General features: G+C 36.4%; 1 protein-coding gene across 9 annotated transcripts in view; it reads right to left on the minus strand.

The window, feature by feature from the left end:
* The window catches only part of HMBOX1 (homeobox containing 1), a 214,433-nt gene that overhangs the window by 111,740 nt on the left and 82,986 nt on the right, over positions 1-19,707 (minus strand). For all 9 annotated transcript variants that reach the window (XM_061132691.1, XM_061132687.1, XM_061132690.1 and 6 more), the window contains exons 3-4: positions 12,057-12,533; positions 4,630-4,715 (exon numbers count right to left, since the gene is read on the minus strand). In XM_061132691.1, coding sequence (XP_060988674.1) covers positions 4,630-4,715; positions 12,057-12,533 — 563 coding nt within the window. The remainder of the gene's footprint in view (positions 1-4,629; positions 4,716-12,056; positions 12,534-19,707) is intronic.

Below are 19,707 nucleotides of genomic sequence, written 5' to 3' on the forward strand. Positions count from 1 at the left end.
GACAGAAGGACTAGAATTTTGGCATTCAAAAGTTTAATGGTCATTTTTCCATTATACCACTATCATTCAAGAAAACAGAATTGGGATAAACTTCTTAAAACTCAGAGATGATTATGTTTTTCTTCTTTTATTTATTTACTTTTTAAGAGGACATGAATCTAATTAGGATATTTATTTAGCTGATAAGCACACACTAAAGCACTGCCATTTACCCACTTATTTTGCCAGCCTGATTTTCCCCAGAGGTGACCTAAGAAAATCATGTCTTCACAATCCAAGAAAATGTTTCACCCTGAAAGTGAATATGAAACCTACATGTTCATTACTAAAGCAAAGGCTATGTATGCTCCCCACCTTACCATTGTTAGTGAGAATTTTGAAACTTGCCCCATCTCTTACAGGGGTAAAAATCCACTCTTGGTGGATTTAGCTGATAAGCACACACTAAAGCACTGCCATTTACCCACTTATTTTGCCAGCCTGATTTTCCCCAGAGGTGACCTAAGAAAATCATTCTCACAATCCAAGAAAATGTTTCACCCTGAAAGTGAATATGAAACCTACATGTTCATTACTAAAGCAAAGGCTATGTATGCTCCCCACCTTACCATTGTTAGTGAGAATTTTGAAACTTGCCCCATCTCTTACAGGGGTAAAAATCCACTCTTGGTGGGAGCAGCTGTGACTCTGTGAAAGAAGCTACAAATAACATGCTGGGAAATTCAGCAGGCACTGTTATTATATCCTGTTTATACTGTCATTTTTCCTATCAGTAGGATATTATTTATACAGACCCCACCCATGAACTTCTTGTTTATCTTATTATAGAAATCCTCCAAATCTATAAAAAGAAGCCTCTGTATTTTGTTTCTGGAACAAGCACATGTGTGGTAATTTTGCACCTCACTACACATTTTTATTTAGCATTTCCTTTTGTTATGCACCACTCGTTCTCATTTTTACCCAAGGCTGATTTATTTCATTATGTCACATACTGGAGTTAAACTTAACTGACTTTAACAGACTCCAATCTAGGACAGATTCCAGGGCACCATATCTTTTACGTTGGGGGAGATTTCATCAGGTAGCTAGTCTTCTAAGATACATTTGACTAATTTGTTAAACAGGCAGAAAAATGTGCCAGTATTCTAATCAGGTGCCCCAGTGAGTGAGCCCCAAGTGCCTAGAAGCCTTCCTAACTTTGGCTTCTTTATCTTCGCTGTGTCAGTTATGAGGGCTAAGCTTTACACTAGTTCTCACTAACTCACTATTCTCTAGCTGGATCTCTCTTCTGGAATGAAAAGCATTGCTCCTGAGTTTAGTTGGATGGTTAGACAGGCTGGGTGGAAATGTGACACAGATATACAAGAGAAATACACGAATTCAGTAAGCAGACCAAAGGGACAATGAACCAATCTGGTTATAAATCATCCTCAATCCCCTGCCTAACATAAACAATTGAATTAAAGCAGATAAAAGAAAAATGCAAATCCCTTAAGGGAAGAAATTCATGCTGCTGCGTTTGTTGAGCAAATAAGTATTTCCAGAGGGGAGACATCACTGGAGAAAGTCACACTGGATAAATTTTCACATGTATACCTTTGTTAGCTTCACTAGTACTCCTTTTCTAGGGAAACGTGAGATCTTCAGAGAGTATGTGCAATGCTAGACTCTTTGAGAATGTATAAGAAGATCTCTGCTTTTAAAGACTACTACTCTAAAATGCAGAACTGAAATGAAGTTTAACCTCTCAGGGTGGTAAACTAAGTGTTAATTTCAGGCAAAAAAGAGAGGTCTACATGGGCTGCAGTGATCAGAGAAGTCAGAATGAGGATAGTAACAGAAGTAATGTTGATAAAAGGTTCCCTGGTGGTTCAGTGGTAAAGAATCCGCCTGCCAATGCAAGAGACTCCAGTTCAATCCCTGGGTTGGGAAGATCCTCTGGAGAAGGAAATGGAAAAGCACTCCATTATTCTTGCCTGGGAAATCCCAGAGACAGAGGAGCCTGGCGGGAGATAGCCTATGGGGTCACAAAGAGTCAGACATCACTCAGCAACAACAACACTGATTAGCAGGAATTGTGAAGACCAGGGTGAACAGATGAAGGCAAGCCAGGCACAGTCAGTGACTAGTGAGCATCCTGGTGAACAGAGACAGAAGTGGCAAGTAGCTGAATCCAGCTAGCAAGGATGCTGAAAACAAGATGGCTATAAACAGCAGGCTGGAGTAGATTATAAAGAACTTCATTTTCCATACAATGGAGAACCAAAGATATATGAATGAACCCAAGTTTTGACTAGGAATGAAGAGGAGAAAGAACAACTTGGGGTGAGGCAGAAATGAGGGGAAGAAGTTTTTAATGGTACCAAATCCTATGATTACAGTGGCAAAAGTCCACGTGTTCTAACAGATAACACATGGAAAAATTTCAACTCTTGCTTTCAAAAACAAGAGATGGCATCATGACGACTGCCACTGACTGAGACAATGCTAGACAATGCGAATCCATGGCAGTTAATATCAGGAAAGCTCACTAGTTTCCTAGAATACTACTTCTCATCGCAAATCACCTGGCGATCTGGTTAAAATGTAAACTCTGATTCAGTAGGTTTGCTGCTGCTACTGCTAAGCTGTGTCAGTCATGTCCGACTCTGTGTGACCCGATAGACGGCAGCCCTCTAAGCTCCGCTGTACTTAGGATTCTTCAGGCAAGAACACTGGAGTGGGTTGCCATTTCCTTCTCCAATGTGTGGAAGTGAAAAGTGAAATTGAAGTCGCTCAGTTGTGTCCGACTCTTTGTGAGTCGGACATGCAGACCCCATGGACTGCAGCCCACCAGGCTCCTCCGTCCACAGAATTTTCCAGGCAAGAGTACTGGAGTGGGTTGCCATTGCCTTCTCCGTTAGTAGATTTAGGGTGGTACATTTCTAAGAATTCCCCAATACTGCTATCCCATGGACTATATTTTGAATAGCAAGATGCTAAAATATCTTTCGAAAAAGGCAGTATTTGATGTATGGTATAGCTAATGCCTCAGATATGTCTAAGAAATTCCTTTTAGAGGTACTGTATTATAATTTGCATCAACATCTGATGGGTTTCAAAAGACACTATTTTAAAGGTCCAAGATGATTCAAGATTCAGGGTATTCAAGATATTCAGAAATATTTCCACTTGGGCAAAATCAACTTTATCATGCTGCTTATAACACTATAGTTTTGTCTTTTTTCTCTTTTTCAGGCTGGCAAACTAGAAGATACTATTGCGTCTAATCTTGGGGGCTGAATTAAAAGTCCTGAGAGACAACTGATCTTTTCACAGTGCACATCAGTGGGTTTTGGTAAAACCCACCTAACCTGCCCTTACAATGCCCTTAGCACCACACCTTAATCCCTGAAGATAAAAGTAACATTTTAAGCACCCTATTGAAAAACAACTGAAGACTACAAAAATTAGATTCATAAATAGTTCTAGAGGAAGGGACATGCCTTTAACTTTTTTTTTAAACCATGAACAGAAGTATCATTTATAAAAATACTTTACTAGTATAATATGTTACACACATATTAAGACTGGGTGACCTTAGATTCCTGGGGTGAAATTTAAGACTTCCAAAATCTCAAGTTTCATTTTTAACCAAATGGTCAGTAACGTTTGAGGAAAATGTATCAAAGTCTAGAGAACAGAAATAACATCTTAAAATTGGAAGGTGTTGTTGAAGACCAGATTCAACTATTTCAATGTATTAACAGAAGAAACTGAGGTGCAAAGGCTAAAAAGGCCAAAGTCGCAGAGTTGCTACTGGAATGTTAAAAAAAAAGAAGGGGAGGAACAAATTAATTTCTGTATCTGTTAATATACAACACACAACAATATATCAACTACAACATGTATGTAGTTGAAAGAGTTTCTGGTTCCTCTCATGACTAAGACATAGCTGATTTTACTAAGCTCTTAGAAATTACTGATATCCGAGAAAAGAAGACTACAGACCAACAAAGAAAAGACATGCTACCCCCAAATTTAAGAACTTCATAAAAAATGCAATCTGAATAGAGAATGACACATATACACCACATACTCAGGATGGGGCTGCTGTTGGCTGAGTAATGGGATGGGGTATAAAAAAATAAGGAGAAGACACTGGTCATTCTTATCTTCTCAGTAATGGTTTGAGAATATACATTTTCTTTCACATATGGAAAAGTGGTTAAAAAACACAACTTCCTTCACTCCCATGAATCTTTTTTTTAATTGGTAAAATAAAGTAGATTTGGAGGACTGTAAAGCTTTTAAAAATATGAAATGTAGAAAGCAGTTGGATGTGCATGTGTCATAAGCTCTGTCACAATTACAAGAAAACCAGAGAATCCTTTTTAGTCATAAAATAGGGAATTTTGTGCTTTATTACAAATGCTATAAAATTTACTAGCACAAGATAAAAAAAAAAAATCACTGGAGAAGTTCCAAGATATCGGAGACAATGGGTTTTAAATCACAGGCATACATTATTATGCCTAAGTTGACAGATCTGCACTGCAATGCAGAAATGCAAGCAATATTCCAACATCTGCACTAGAAGGCAGAGACTAGACAAGATTCCAGAATAAAGGGCTCTTCAGCTCTTACCTGTTACCTGTGCAACAACTGCTTGGGAAATCCTCCGATTGGCAAGAAAGGCTTTGATTTCCTCTTTTATCACACTGCTGTCCCTCCTAACAAAAACAGAAGACAAGACCAACAATGTATGTTGAAGGTAGAAATCCTCATCTTTGCTAAGAAAGGTGAAGCAGAGAGGTGGGGAGAACACAGAAAGAAAGGACACAAAAATAAAGGTAAAACAGACCAAGCTTGTGGGAAAATATGAAATTAAAACAAACCAAGAAACACCAAATATTCAAGTCCTAAAACAGCACACCATCAGACAGACGCTTTAGTGAATGCCACAGTAGGTGTAAGTCTCATACCAGAGATGGTTAATCGCATGCTGTGTATAATTCACATTAGGAACAAGCTGCCATATGGTATATGCAAATTTTCATTACTGGGGAATGAATGTATCTTATACAGACAGAAATCCTAGAAAAATAAAAAGCAGCAACAACAACAACAAAAATCAGTTGTGAGTAGACTGTGGTTTTGCATGTTAACTATGCAACTGCATAAATCATGTTTAGTTCATTTGAAAACCTTTGTCAAAGGAACGGAAATCATCATTCTCACGACTGCTAAAATGCTGGCCATTTTAAGGCGCTTTTTTGCCTTTTAATTTGCCTTCTTTGTCCTTACAAACCAAAAAAATTTTAGGCAGGGTGGGCTGAATATAAAATTTTAGTATAAAGGACGCATTAATGTCCTAATACATGTAATACACAAGATATTTAATACTTTATACTATATTCTATGTCCTTGACATTACATATCATAGACCTAATTTTTCCTCCACTAAGACTCTTATAAATTTTTACTTATTTAAAAGTTCAAGAAATTCTCAAAAAGACTAGACATTCACTAGAATGACAATGAATGGGAAGACGGTTTCTCTACCAGGACAAAGATAATACTTCAGCGAAAATTATACCTAAAGCCTTAAAACTAATCAATTTCCCTTTGAATGTTCAAAAGAATCACACAAATGGATTTTTTGTTCAAGCTCAAAAGTAACTAAATAGTGGTAACTTATGGTCTAATGCAGGTGATCAGCAAACTATGGCCCATAGAATAAGTTTGGCCTCCCATCTGTTTTCATATAACCTGTGAGCTAAGAGTAGTTTCCACAGATGAACATTTGCAATCAATTTGATGACAGGGAACACTAACTTTGAACATGAATCGGGCAAAATATTATCCCCTCCTCACTGAAAAATTCTATTATTCTCTATAGGCCTGTATCTTAAAGATGGTATTTGATGATCAATTATTATTCTATATTGAATTTTGCAAATAAAAATTTGTGATCATTTGCTTTCTCTCTTGTAAGTATCTATATCATGTCCTCGATTTTGCCTCTTGACCACAAAGTATAAAATGTTTTCCATCTAACTCTTTACAGAAAAACTCTGTGGACTCCTGATCTCAGACAAAGAGACCGTGAAATCCTTATAAATTGCTTTGTGAATCACAAACTCCTAACTGGAGCTCAAGTCTCTCTACAGATTATCTGGAATGAGAAAAGTAAAGTATCCTGTTCCCAAAGAATCAGCAGTGATTTACTCGAGCAGATTGGCAGTCCTTTGCTGAGGAGGAACTAAGTGTTCTGTTGGTGAATTTCATGTTCCCTTTCTGGAATTCTGGAAAAGAGCAGAGAAGTGATGGTAGGGACAGCTTCCAATCTGGAGCTCCACAGTCTACTCTTCATCCATTGGTTGGAAATCCTAATCAAAAAGATTCCCAGAGGAAGAAAATAAAGAATCAGCAGCCTAATCCAGTACTTAAAGCTTCTCATACTGATCTAGATATTGGCCAAATTCCTTCCAAAATGCTTATTTATACTGGAAACATTTCTTTGAAAAATATGCATTCGTATTTTGAAATTATGTATCTGAAAGAAAAGGACACAATACATTTAAAGGTCAAAATACCCATCTACATTACCATCTGGCTCTTAAATATCCAACAACAGTCAGTAGAGCAAGAGATAAACTTCAGCAGTATCTATTTCAATCGGTTTATGTAAATAGAACAACCAAATTATTTGGTTTCTCATACAGATGCAAAATTAAGCTGAAAAAATTTAAGTAAAGCATTGCATTCCAATGTATAGAATGTCCTTCTAGGGAAATGAAAACTGAATTTAAGAGGGTATCTAGTAAGGTTAAATAAAAATGTGCTTTTTGGGGAAAATGCTGAAATGCTATTTTCTTGACTACTGATTTAAGTTGGAATCTAAATCAATTTATTTAAAATCAATTTCTCCTCAAGTAGAGACTAAGTTATAAGGAGGAGATAACACTCAATTATTCCAAGAGGGCACATCCAGTTTGTGAATTATTCACAGCCCTGCAGTATGATATTACCAAGCACTGCAGCAAGACAGAAGGAACCCCAAAAAGTCTGCAAAGGAGCAGAAGTTCACTTAACCCTCTCAGAGATTCTATTTTTAGATATGTGGGAAGTTTCTAAATATCCATAATGAGTTTAAAAAACTAAAAACAAAAACCTCTTTACTCAACTGCTTTACCAGAAAGAAGCTTTTTCAAACTGAAGAAAAACAAAACTTAGAAGATAAAGGGTGTGCTTGGGCAAGTCATTTAATAATGTTGGTTTCATCATCTGGTAAAATAAGAACAGTAACATGTCCCCTACCCCATCACAAGGCTTTAAAGATTTTTCTCCAAGCACTGAAATTAAAATTAAATGAAAATTAGTATCAAATGTGTGTACATAATATATAAAATTTGAAAATTCTTCAGTGTAAGACTTTTTGAAACTGTAAAAGCATTATATAAAACAATGACTATCATTTTATAATATGCCAGAGAGAACTCAAGGAAAAAAAAGAAACAAGTGATCTAGTATAAGTACGTAAGATTGAAGTTAACATCTGTATTGGATATTTTAAGGCACCATGAAAAGATTTCTATAAAGTCATTTTAGATGCAAGTGTTTTGTCATTTAGTTGGTTTCACTAGGTATTTCCAAAATAGTAACAGCATTTAACTTTCACTGTGTTCAGTTCTCTTAGGTTATTTCAAAAACTTCCACCCTACTGGGTTAAATTTGTTCTCTAAGCTTTCACATATTCTCCCTCATTCTTTCCACCTTCTTTAACAAACGACCTGCCACTCCTAACGTCCACATCATATCCTGTGAAATCACTGATTTCTTGGTGTGAAAATTCCTTCATTTACTCCAAATTTGTCTCATCTCTTGCGCCTTACTTCCTCTGTCTAAAATTTGACATCTTTAAAAACAATGTATCCACTTTTCCACCCTTACAAGTTCTCACTCTCCTCATGATTTCTACTCCTCCAGTTTTATGGAGTTCAAGTGACGTGTAGGCTGATCTTTCTTTGATTCCATAGTTTACTTCTAAGATAAGCTACCACTCTACTTCGATCTAATCACTTAGATACACTCAGTAATGCCTCTTCATGAAGGCACCCTTTTTAAAAGACATCTTAAAATAATAATCACCATCTAATCAGAGTTCTCGCTGATCCTCAGAGCTAAAAATGATAGTTTCCTCTAATAGCTAACTTTAACCATTTCAAGTATACATACCAATATATTACATGTGATTCTGTATTACAGTTGTTCCTGATCTGGTCTTATCTCTACTAGCAAAGTCCCTGAGCACAAAGATTTTGTCTTATTCATTATGGAGTTTGCATATTTAGAGCTTAATTTGCTCCATAAATGAACAAATCTGTAGTTAAAGATAAAAGGTTGTAAAATGGAAAACCTGATGTAAATAATTTATTAAAAAGAGCTCTAAATTCCTAATGTTAAATATGTTTAAGCTTCCCAAAACAGAATGGAAGAGAGTTATGTATACTAGCTCAAAATGGTAATGCCTTCTTTTCTGGGACACAGGCTATTAAAGACTGAATGTTTAAAAGTTGCATGTTTTAGGATCTTCCAAATTCTCTTAGTTGATATACACTACACATTCTTTAAGACCTCTTAAAGGTAGTCATCTATCTCAAGACTTTCAGAGGTGGAGCAATACCTACCAATACAGAGTATTTCACTGCTGGAAAAACATAACTACACACAAATTCTTTCACACATGAATAGGAAGCTGCTCCCTTTAATTTCTACTCATGGAGATAAAGCATAATTTAGAAGCTTACAAGATAATGTTAAAACAAAACCTACTCTGTATGTACAAACAACATGGTAACTGAATACTATGTCCTATAGAACATAAATCCCTACCTACACAAGTAAATAATCTATTAGGCATATAGATAACCAACTCAGAATAATGTCTCAGAATCCTAGATAAAATACTAAACACTCATGAAATTTAGTATGTGGGTAGTCAGGAATAACATCTTTTATATGACAAATTAATTCTGATAAGCCTGATTTCAATTGTTATTTTATACATACACAGTAGGATAATACACTTTAATAGATATACACTATTAGCAGATATACATATACACCTATATATAAACATATATACTAATAGATGCATTTTAAAAATATTAACATGTAAAATGTCTTTATCCTAGCTCTTGGTTTTAAAGTCCTTCCTAAAATGTTATACTAAACAATTTGCTGAGAATCCACATTCTAGTTTCCCTTTGATTTTTTCAAAACCCTGATCAATCCAAAAATGGACAAAGTAGCAGTTACTTTCTTTCAAATTAATCAAATTAAAAAAAATCCTCTCTTGTATACTTTAAAATTTTTAGGAGTTCAGTTTGTGGACTCAATGGATTATGAGATCTGAAAGCTAAATCTTACAGTTGAGTGCCCTGGAGGCTGGCTAACGTGACCGTGAGAGTGAATTACATGTGACATGTGTAGGAAAGGAAGCAGGAAGGCATTCAGGTATCCATTCTCCCTACCTGGAGTACAACCCTCTGTATCATCAGAGTGTGGAGCGGGCAAAGGGGAACGGAGGCCTATGTGGGCACAGAGTACTCAGAAAGATTCACTGCTCAAAACTCATTCTCTAACATTCGACCAAATAAAAATTCATTCAGCTACCCAAGGGACTGACTTGAAGTGACAAATATCACTTGTTGGGAGAGTGGAGGATAAGTACATTAAGGCTTTCACACTTTGTCTTGAGTTATATTAATGATCATTCCTAAAATTTTACTTAAATCTACACACATGAAAAATGTATTTACAGAGGTAACAGATACCAGTGACAGACACACTGGTAATAAAGACATGGGTTAGAATTGAGCTCTGCCACTTAAGTTTTCTTGGGTCAAGTTATTTTTGTGTATCTTAATATCTCTGTTCTACCTCACATATAGCATGGTTGTGATAATTAAAAGTGAAACAGTCATGCAATAAACTTCTCCCTCAAACCTGAGGGCTGTGATTATTTGTAAACTTGAGAAAAATGGGAGATGGGCACAAAGGAAGAGTGAAGGTGTGGGTGAGGGTGCAATGGCAGAGGACCGCAGAGCGCCGGAAGGATCAATGAGACCGCTAGATGATCAGAGGACAGCACAGGAGCAGTTCTAAGAAAGAAGTCATAAAATATCCCACCTATGCAACAAGGGGCGGTATGTAAATTAAGTATTGCTAACAATTACAAACACACACACACATATATCTAATGATGAAACTTGAATGTGTGTACTTGCTGGATTTAACCACAAACCCTATTGTCAAGCTTTTAGACCATTATACTCAAGTTTCAGACTCTGGACAATCTTCCAGAGACTTTTGTTAAAAATAAACTTTCCCCAAACTTCCCATTAGTCTAAAACACATCTGGGAATTAACTAATGCTTTTAAAGTTCACTAAGACTGATTAACTACAGCAACAAGGACAGCAACAAGGCTAGCATCCTAACAAAGTTTATTGTTGACACCCACTCTGCTTAGGATAATTAAAAACTAACCTTGTTACATGTTAACTATTAAAGTAACTTCCATTTGCCCAAATGATCCTCTCTCAATCTTGACAGTGATGTAGATGTTAAATTCAAAATGAACACATAAACTTCGGCCAGCTGTTTAAGCAAGGAAAATGAATGAAAAGCCACACTGAAGTTTTATACTTTTAAGTTTTACAAAGCTTAAATAACAGGTCCTGTAGGTGCTCTATGAAACCATTCATTACAGTAATTACATTGGAATCTAGATACAACAGTCTATTTAGCCCAGGATTCCCTATATGGCAGTTCCACCCTAAATGTAAATTCAGGACAGTTTGTTCAAAAGATTATTTTACCTTTGTGGTACTACAGACCTTTCAGATGGCAATATTAAGTCACCATTATACTATCTTAAACTCCTACAGTCTTATAGAAGAACTACAACTCATAATTATAGGTTAAAATTTTACTTCTGACATATTCCTGCTACAGTTTCTTTCATATAAACCACAACGAATCTATCTGCAGGGTCTCCTCCCTACAACAGCAGTGCTAATCTACCGAAAATAATGCTTTTATCTCTTTCCTACAGACCTCTAAAAAGTCCTTTAATTTCTACCATGTTAAACATAAAATCACGTACATGGAATTCAAATCTCCCCCAAACCTGTACTGCCCCCCCAATATACTATTCTTATTACCATATATAGCCAATCTGCAGTTCTTAGAAGACTAAACATGTCTTGCCTTTTCTACCTTAACTTTAAACAAACTTCCTATATTTCAAAACAGAAGCTATCCTTTAACGTTTAGCTCAAATTCATTTATTCACTTGACATAATAAGCCCTTAACATGTTCCAAGGACAGTTCTAGATCCTGGAGACCCAAGAATGGGAAGCACAGCAGTGCTGCCCTCAAAGTGTCTCAGCTTCAGGGTGAAGCTCTTTAATTACCTCTGTTGAAACTGGACTTCTTCAGGGTTTCACACTCAAGGTGCTTACACTTATCTTGTAATAGATGACATTAAATTTGTGTGTGTGCGTGTGTGTACAGTATCTACTGCGAAAATCAGAACTTCAGTTTCTTAGGAATAGAAACCATGCCTATTTTTTCTTAAGAACACTGCTTTTTAAATAATAGATGCTCAAAATTAGTTTGTCAATTGGCATGTTGGAGGGAAAAATTAAAGAGTACACATATTATTACAAAAACACCCTACCTCTCAGAGAAAGTACTTACAATGCATTTAAGGCTTACAGCGTATTTGTTAGCAACTCATAAAATTTAGATGTTAGAAATTAGAGCCAGAGAAGGCTAACCTTTGCTTAGATAGCAGAATGGAAAAGACTTATAAAGCAGCAAAGAGAAAGAACTTAGGTAGAGAAAAAAATTTTTGAATTAAAAACATAAAAATTTTAATTTTTTTCTTTATCACCTAAGGGGAAGTTCTCATAGGGAAAGAGCTGAAATATAGCTTTATTACTCAAAATCAGTCTAAGCACATAGATATTTGGAGGACTCTAAATAAGAAAGAAACTAACCTCATTAATTCCTCCACTTTATCATCTACATCTAGGTCCTCTTCTGAGGCTTCAAAACTGTATGACCTCTGACCCATGCTGTTGGCATGGTAGCGAGTTGGTGACATCTTCCCATTGGACGTGGATAATCGCTCGTTATTCTCCCTCCCGTTCTGATTGGTAGTACAAGGCTGTGGGGAGGTGTCGTAACTATTGCTAGGTGACGGGGACATGCCCGAATGCTGGGTCTGCGTGGAAGCTGTAGCTGTAGAGGAAGAAGCTGGAACATTGTTGGTACTATTCCCATACGAACTTCCTCCATAGCTGGACCTTCTTCCAAACTTGTCGCTATGCTCTTGATCAAGGCGGTCCAGAGTTTCCAAGGCATGGAGAATTTCATGTTTAGTCATTCCAGTACGCCGGAGGCGCTGGAGCAGATCTATCTGCTCTATGGTAAATCTGGGTTCATCTGTATAGTGAGACATGGTTTCCAGCAAACTAAAAAAAATAAAATAAAATAGTCCCTTTATTTATAATATCTACCAAAGAATGTATCATTAATGTATTGAGAATGAACACAGACAAAATATTTCTCTATCAATGTCTTTACTGAAAATGACTAAGACATGATTAAGGGTAATATTTTGTTTTATAGGCAAAACTGACCTAGGAATTCTGTAATTTTTATTTGGCATAGACAAAAACAATTTGATAAGCTTAGCCCAAGTAAGTAACTTACAACTAGCAAAAATATTTAAATGGAAACATGAGAGGGGCACACAAAAAAACTTATAAGCACCATTTCACCCACCACTTTGCAATTTCATGAGTATTTCATTTCTGTAACGTATTCTCTCTATATAGTTATCTCAAGAAATGGATCTTGAGTGGTTGTGTCCACAATGAACTATTCATTTTTCATAGGAAACTGCTTCCACATCATGCTTCCTTTAACTAACACAAGGTACTGTAGTGCACCAGAAAATGCCTCAGAGTCAATGACAATATTAAGTTTAAGGGAATTGTCAAATACCATAAACATTCTCACCATTCGAATTCCTTTCTTACAAAACTTGACTTTCATACTAAAGATTCTTTTAAGTGGGAGTTTCTTCTATTTTTATGGTTCTAGTGCAAATAGGTTGCATGGCATGCAGCAGGCTCTCAGTGTTTGCTGATGAAAATAAATGTCAAAGAACCTTCTCATCCTTTCCAGGTAAACTTCTACTCTAAGTCAGTTCTAAGCTCTTGGAAATCAGTTTCTCTATCCCTCCATAAGAGGCTTTCCTGGTGGCTCCGAGGGTAGAGAGTCTGTCTGCAATGCAGGAGACCTGGGTTCGATCCCTGGGTCAGGAAGATCCCTTGGAGAAGGGAATGGCAACCTACTCCAGTATTCTCGGCTGGAGAATTCCATGGACAGAGGAGCTTGGTGGGCTACAGTCCATGGGGTCACATAGAGTCGGACATGACTAAGTGACTAACATACACACACACTTATCCCTCTATAAAAATTTACTGAATATTCACTCTAGGTCAGCACTGGGCAAGAGTTTCATGTCATACAAGCTCAGTTCCTCACAACAACACTGAATAGTAATTTTTTTTTTTTTAGTACTGCACTGACTGACTGTTGAGGAAACTAAAGCTCACAATGGTTTGTATCTTGGAAAAAGTCTCATTAAGACAAAGGAAAAAAGATTTAAACCTAGATCTTACTGACTCCAAAAGCATGCATATATGGCAGAAATTATAGGAATCAAATGATATGGGACACAGACTTTTGCCCTTTTTTAAGTTTCCAGTTTAAACCACTTAGACAAAACCACTCCACTGAGGGACTAGGGGTTCTAGTAACAGCTTTTTTTTTTTTATATTTAAAATCTTTAGTCCATATAGAATTTGTATTTACTTAATGAGTATCAAAGGATTTGAGCTTTATTTTTCCCCAAAAGGATAGTTCACTTGTCCAATATGCTTTATTGAGTAGTACATCTCTTCCTCTCTGGTCTGAAACACCAACTTTATCATACATATGAAAACTCCACACAAATCTGTATCTACCTTTGGAGTGACTGTTTTGTCTTCCAAGTCCTTTTTTAAAAAAGCAAGCAGAAATCTATAATTTTTATGTGAAGTCATTCTAGTTTTAGAGATCAGCTCATTAAAAATAAAAACAGACGTTCTATGGGCCTAAAATATGTTGCAGGTTGTTTGTCCCCATGGGCCACACTGTCTGCCTTCTGCCTATTCACATTTTCTTTTGCTCTCTTCCAATCTTCATTTGTGACAAGCTATTCATCATAAAAATCCTGTCTTCATGATTATTACATTCTTTCCCGATTGTTTTCTTCCTCCAAGATTTTATAATGAAAAATTTTAAACCCATAGAAAAGGTGAAAAAAAAGCTGACAGTGAATGCCTATACACTAATCATCGAGATTTTACCATTAGTATTTTACTTGCTTTACCACATAATCTATCCATGCTCTAGGCACCCATCCCTCTATTCATTTCATTTTTTGATGCATTTCAAAATCAGCTACAGACATCTGTACACCTCTCCTTAAATCCTTCCACATGTAGATCATTAGCTAGAGCTCAGTATTTGTTCAGGTATTTTTTTCTATTGAAGTAAAATTTACATAAAATAAAATATGCAAATCTTACATTCACCATTCTTTGAGTTCTGAGAAGTACATCCACCTGTGAAATTAAATCCCTGGGAAGATACAGAATACTACCCTCACGCCAGGAAGTTCCCTAGTGCTCCTTCCTGGTCAGTCCCCATTCTCTCTCCTCAGAGGCGACCGCTGCTCAGATTTTTTCTCATGACAGAGGTTAATTTTTTCTGTTCCAGAACCTCATACAAATGGAATGTCTATGTACTCTTTTGTGTAAGGCTTCTTTCAGTATAAAGTTTTTGAGACTCATCTATGATGTTGTAGGTATCAGCAGTTTATGTTTTCTTATTGCTGAAGAGTACTTTATCGTAGGAATATACCACAGGTTTCTTTAGCCATTCTATTTCATACGCTTGGAATGCCAATTACTAGCTATTCTAAAGCTCTGCCTATTACAGTTGTACTACTCTACTAACTTCCTTGTCAGCTTCATATATCTGCCCTCCCCCCATCCCCAACCTATAATATATCACTGACTAGTTGGGTGAGAGAGAAAAAAACAAAACTTTCAACCAGAGTAATTCATTTATTTTTTCTCCTGACTAATGTCAACAGAAGAGTATACCTTGCTTAACACAAATGCTCTACTATTAAAATAATATGCAGTATTGGTAATGTTTTGTTTCATGCTAGTTACGTTATATAGGTGCATAACATGTGAACATTTACCAAGTTGTACACTACTGATTTGTACATTTTTCGGTAGGCATATTATATTCAAAATTTGTTGAAAAAGCTGTGTAAACATTTTCTGAATGGCTTATAAGAGACACTTGACACTACAGTTTTATCTTAACCCTCAGCCCTTGGTCCTTTCTAGTGTTTAGTAACATATTAGTTCTTAATCCCAGAAAGTTCTTTTTAAAAGTAGCTGCCAAATCCCCTTAGTAATCAAAATAATTTACCCTTTAACTTACTGATTTGGTAAATTCAGGTTTCTATATATTCTTTTCTCTTGAAAATGGAGTTGTTCACTGCTAACTTTAGTCTTCATGCTTTCAAAATACATCATAAACAGACCTTATCTTATACATGAGATTTCAAGGATTGTTTTATTTTGCAGACAGAAAAAATCAACCATATTTTCCTATCCCATTTATATCAGAGCTAATAGTATTCTATATGTAACTCTTCAAACCTCTCTCTGTATGGGGCAGCACTCTGTATATTAGTATACAACTAAAATGAATTGCGTGAATTTAATCTGTTAACTGAAAAGTATCCACTATAAAGCTTATATTAGACCGACCAGAACTAAAGATTCCACAGTATCTAAAACAATGTATTTATGTCATTTCAGAGTCACGGACTATGGGAACCACTTTATTTTTTCCCATGCTGCATAGTTTGTGGGACCTTGGTTCCCTGATCAGGGATCAAACTCACGCCCTCTGCAGTGGAAGTGTGGAGTCCTAAAGGCTGGACCACCAGGGAATTCCCTACGGAAGCCCATTTTAAGAGTGGTTAATTCAAAAGTCTTAAAAGAAGACAAAAGAAGGCACCTATTATTTTGTCTGCCCAGAATGTCTGTTTCCAACCACATGTTCTTGGAAAGGATGAAAGTGAAAAGTGGAAGTGTTAGTAGCTAAGTCATGTCCAACTCTTTGCGACCCCATGGATTACAGCCTGCCAGGTTCCTCTGTCCATGGAATTCTCCAGGCAAGAATAATGGAGTTGTTCCCGTTCCCTTCTCCAAGGAATCTTCCCGACCCAGGGATTGAACCTGGGTCTCCTGCATTGCAGGCAAATCTTTACCATACAAGCCACCAGGTAAGCCCTGCCACTCAAAATGCCCTACCTTCTGGCCAATAGTGTAGGCACACAAGGAAACAGCCTTGCTCTTCTCAAAATATTGAGGTTAGAGTAGCAGGAAGATGGACAGTCACTATAACTGTGGTCAGCTGCAAGAAGATGTTAGTCTGGTATATTCCTCACCATGTAGAAGGAGCTAGTTTGTAGGAAAATAAGGCAGGCATAATAAGAAATGCAGGGCAAAGCAGAAAACTCTACAGTATTCACATTCGTTGTTCTAGTCATTCCTAAGACCCTACTACATCCCTGCTCTTCTTCTTATATTGTCATGTAACAGCATGAAAGTGAAAGTGTTAGTCAGTCATGTCCAACTCTCTGCGATCCCATGGACTGTAGCCTACCAGGCTCCTCTGTCCATGGGATTCTCCAAGCAAGAATACTGTAATGGATGGCCATCCCCTTCTCCAGGGGATCTTCCTGACCCAGGGATTGAACCCAGGCCTTCTGCATTGAAGGCAGACTCTTTACCATCTGAGCCAACAGGGAAGCAGTTTAACTTCACACAGACTTCCCTTTATGCTTCACTTTGTTTAAATTAGATGTATGTGCCCTGCACCAAGAGAGGTCCCTAATACAAAGACATACCTAAAATAAAAAGATCTACAATCGCTAGAGCAAACTGTATGACTGCCCTAGAGCAGGGTGGGGTAATAAGCGGGATCGAATCATACATGTGACACTGAGGGCACGATATTTTATTGAGAAAATGCCAAGATTAGAGGCTCGCTTAGATACTGAGAACAATATTCCAACGTACATTAACATAAACAAAGGCACACATCCTGTCATTTTCAAATTTTATTTCTTACAGTTCACCTAGTTTAAGCACATCATCATGAGATTATGGCAATAATGACCTAGAAAGGTCATCTAAGTCCATGATACCAGCAATTCTTTTACAACAGAAAAAGATAACATGTAAAAGCTGAATTAATTTTCCTATATAACACAAGAACTGTTCACAGGATAAGGAACATCTTTCACTTTAAATTACTCATCTGAATGCAGACTCAGGCCAACAATAATTGAAAATGATGTGAGGAGAATTTCGACACTGTAATAACACAGACAATGTTTAAAGCATAAAAGAACAATTAAATTCAGGAATTATGGCTCAGTTCACAAAGTGACATTCTAAAATACCATACTATTAAGACCACAATAGTAAACCCTTTTTACAATTAATTTTATCTCTACCTGTATATGTAAACCCTTCTTGAATAAGTCTTGAGGTTCAGAACAAACTTTAACTAAATCCTAGAATCATGTAGAGGAAAGAAGGTTAAAGCATTCACAAATGCCTATCTTGAAATCATATGTGCAAAAATGACACGACCACCTTACTTGTAAAGCATCAACAGCAAATAAGATTTTATTGGATAACAGTATTTTCTTGAGCTGGATTTTGCTGTTTTTATCTTGTTATCTAGAATGACTAGGCAAAATATGGTACAGTCATATATTAGTTTTGGCATTCATGGTATTTATTCCATGATGATTTAACACATTATAGAGTCAATCATAATATTAACCAACGAAAGACATACTAAAGGCTCTTCATACTATTTATGGCACGTTACTCTCACAACTATTATTACCATCAAAGGAATGGCAGTTTTAAAGTAAGAAAATGACAAGAGTAAGTAAGAAATGAAGATTTGCTGGGGACTGAGCTTACAATATGGAAAAGTGATTCTGTAACTCAAACCAATGGGAGAACTGACAGAACAAAGGCTATCACTATAGGTAAGAGCATAAAAATGTTTTCAAAATATATTGATATTGAGAAAAATAATATTATATTCAACTTATAATTATACTTTAATAGTTCTTAAATTACCACAAATTAAGGTTGAGATTTTTAAATAACAACCATCTATATACAATGGGGAAAATAAAATCCAAGTAAAAACATGAAAGTCTGTAGAGGGAGATATAAATTAGGTGTGGAATCAGAGAATAGGAGACCATTTAGACAAAAATAATTCAATTAACATTTACTGAGATTTCCCCAGTGGCTCAATGGTAAAGAATCCGCCTGCCTATATAGAAGACGCAGGTTCGATCCCTGGGTCGGGAAGATTCCCTGGAGAAGGAATGGTAAGCCACTCCAGTATTCTTGCCAGGATAATCCCATGGAAAGAGGGGCCTGGTGGACTACAGTCCATGGTGTTGCAAAGAGTCAGACATGATTTAGGGACTAAACAACAACATTTACTGAATAACCTCTGTGTGTCAGACTACATACAAAGTAAAAAGAATGCAACAAGGCACAAATAAGGCAAAAAAAAAAAAGCTTCACAATGTTTACATTCTAATGGCTATGGAGAAGAGCCATTAACAAATAAACTGTACTTTTTAAAACAGGGAAAATTAGGCCCAAAGCAACAGAGTATCATCCCTTTCCCAAGTACACAGCTGCTTAGCAGCATCTCAGGCCACAGTTCACACCACCTGGTCTATTCCAGAGACTTTCTGATATACTATAAAATCAACAAGAGAAGAAAAATGTTTAACAAAAAATCTCAGTAACAAGGAAAATCTATCATTATTCTGCTTAGTGGATTACAGAACTGACAACCAAAACAGAAGGAATTTAATTGAAATGTAGACTGAACCGAATTTAAAAAAAAAATACTTACGTTAAAGATGCACTTACTGAGCTAATAGGTGCTTTATCTTCTCTAATATCTGAAATTCCCGGAATACTTTTGTTCAGAGGCCTATTTAATATGAACTAGTGGTTACAGCTGATACCCTAGCACAAAAAACTCCCAATACCACCATCCAATTTGTATTTTTTACCAGACTCCAAAGAAAGGCTACCAACTGCATTAGCTAATAGGCTTAACTAGGCTTATTATCCCCAGCAGGTAAAGAAAATGGTTATTCGTGCTTATGAGTTTGCACACAAAGGGCAGCACTAAAGTAACATTCTACCAATATCCTGCTTGTCACAAGGAATTTAATACTAGCCATCTGTTTCACAAATTTCTAGGCTATTAAGCAGTTTAAAATTATAAGTAATTTTATGTTCAACTGAAAAATCTATGTTAGACTTCAAAGTTGAAAACAGAAATGGTAAAAGACAAAGGTGATACAGATCTGAAAACTCATTCCTTACCACATAACTATGAAAAAATTATTTCAACTCTACAATTGCCTGCTATCCTTTTTGT

This window comes from Dama dama, chromosome 29, assembly GCF_033118175.1.
Source record: "Dama dama isolate Ldn47 chromosome 29, ASM3311817v1, whole genome shotgun sequence".
Lineage (NCBI taxonomy): Eukaryota > Metazoa > Chordata > Mammalia > Artiodactyla > Cervidae > Dama > Dama dama.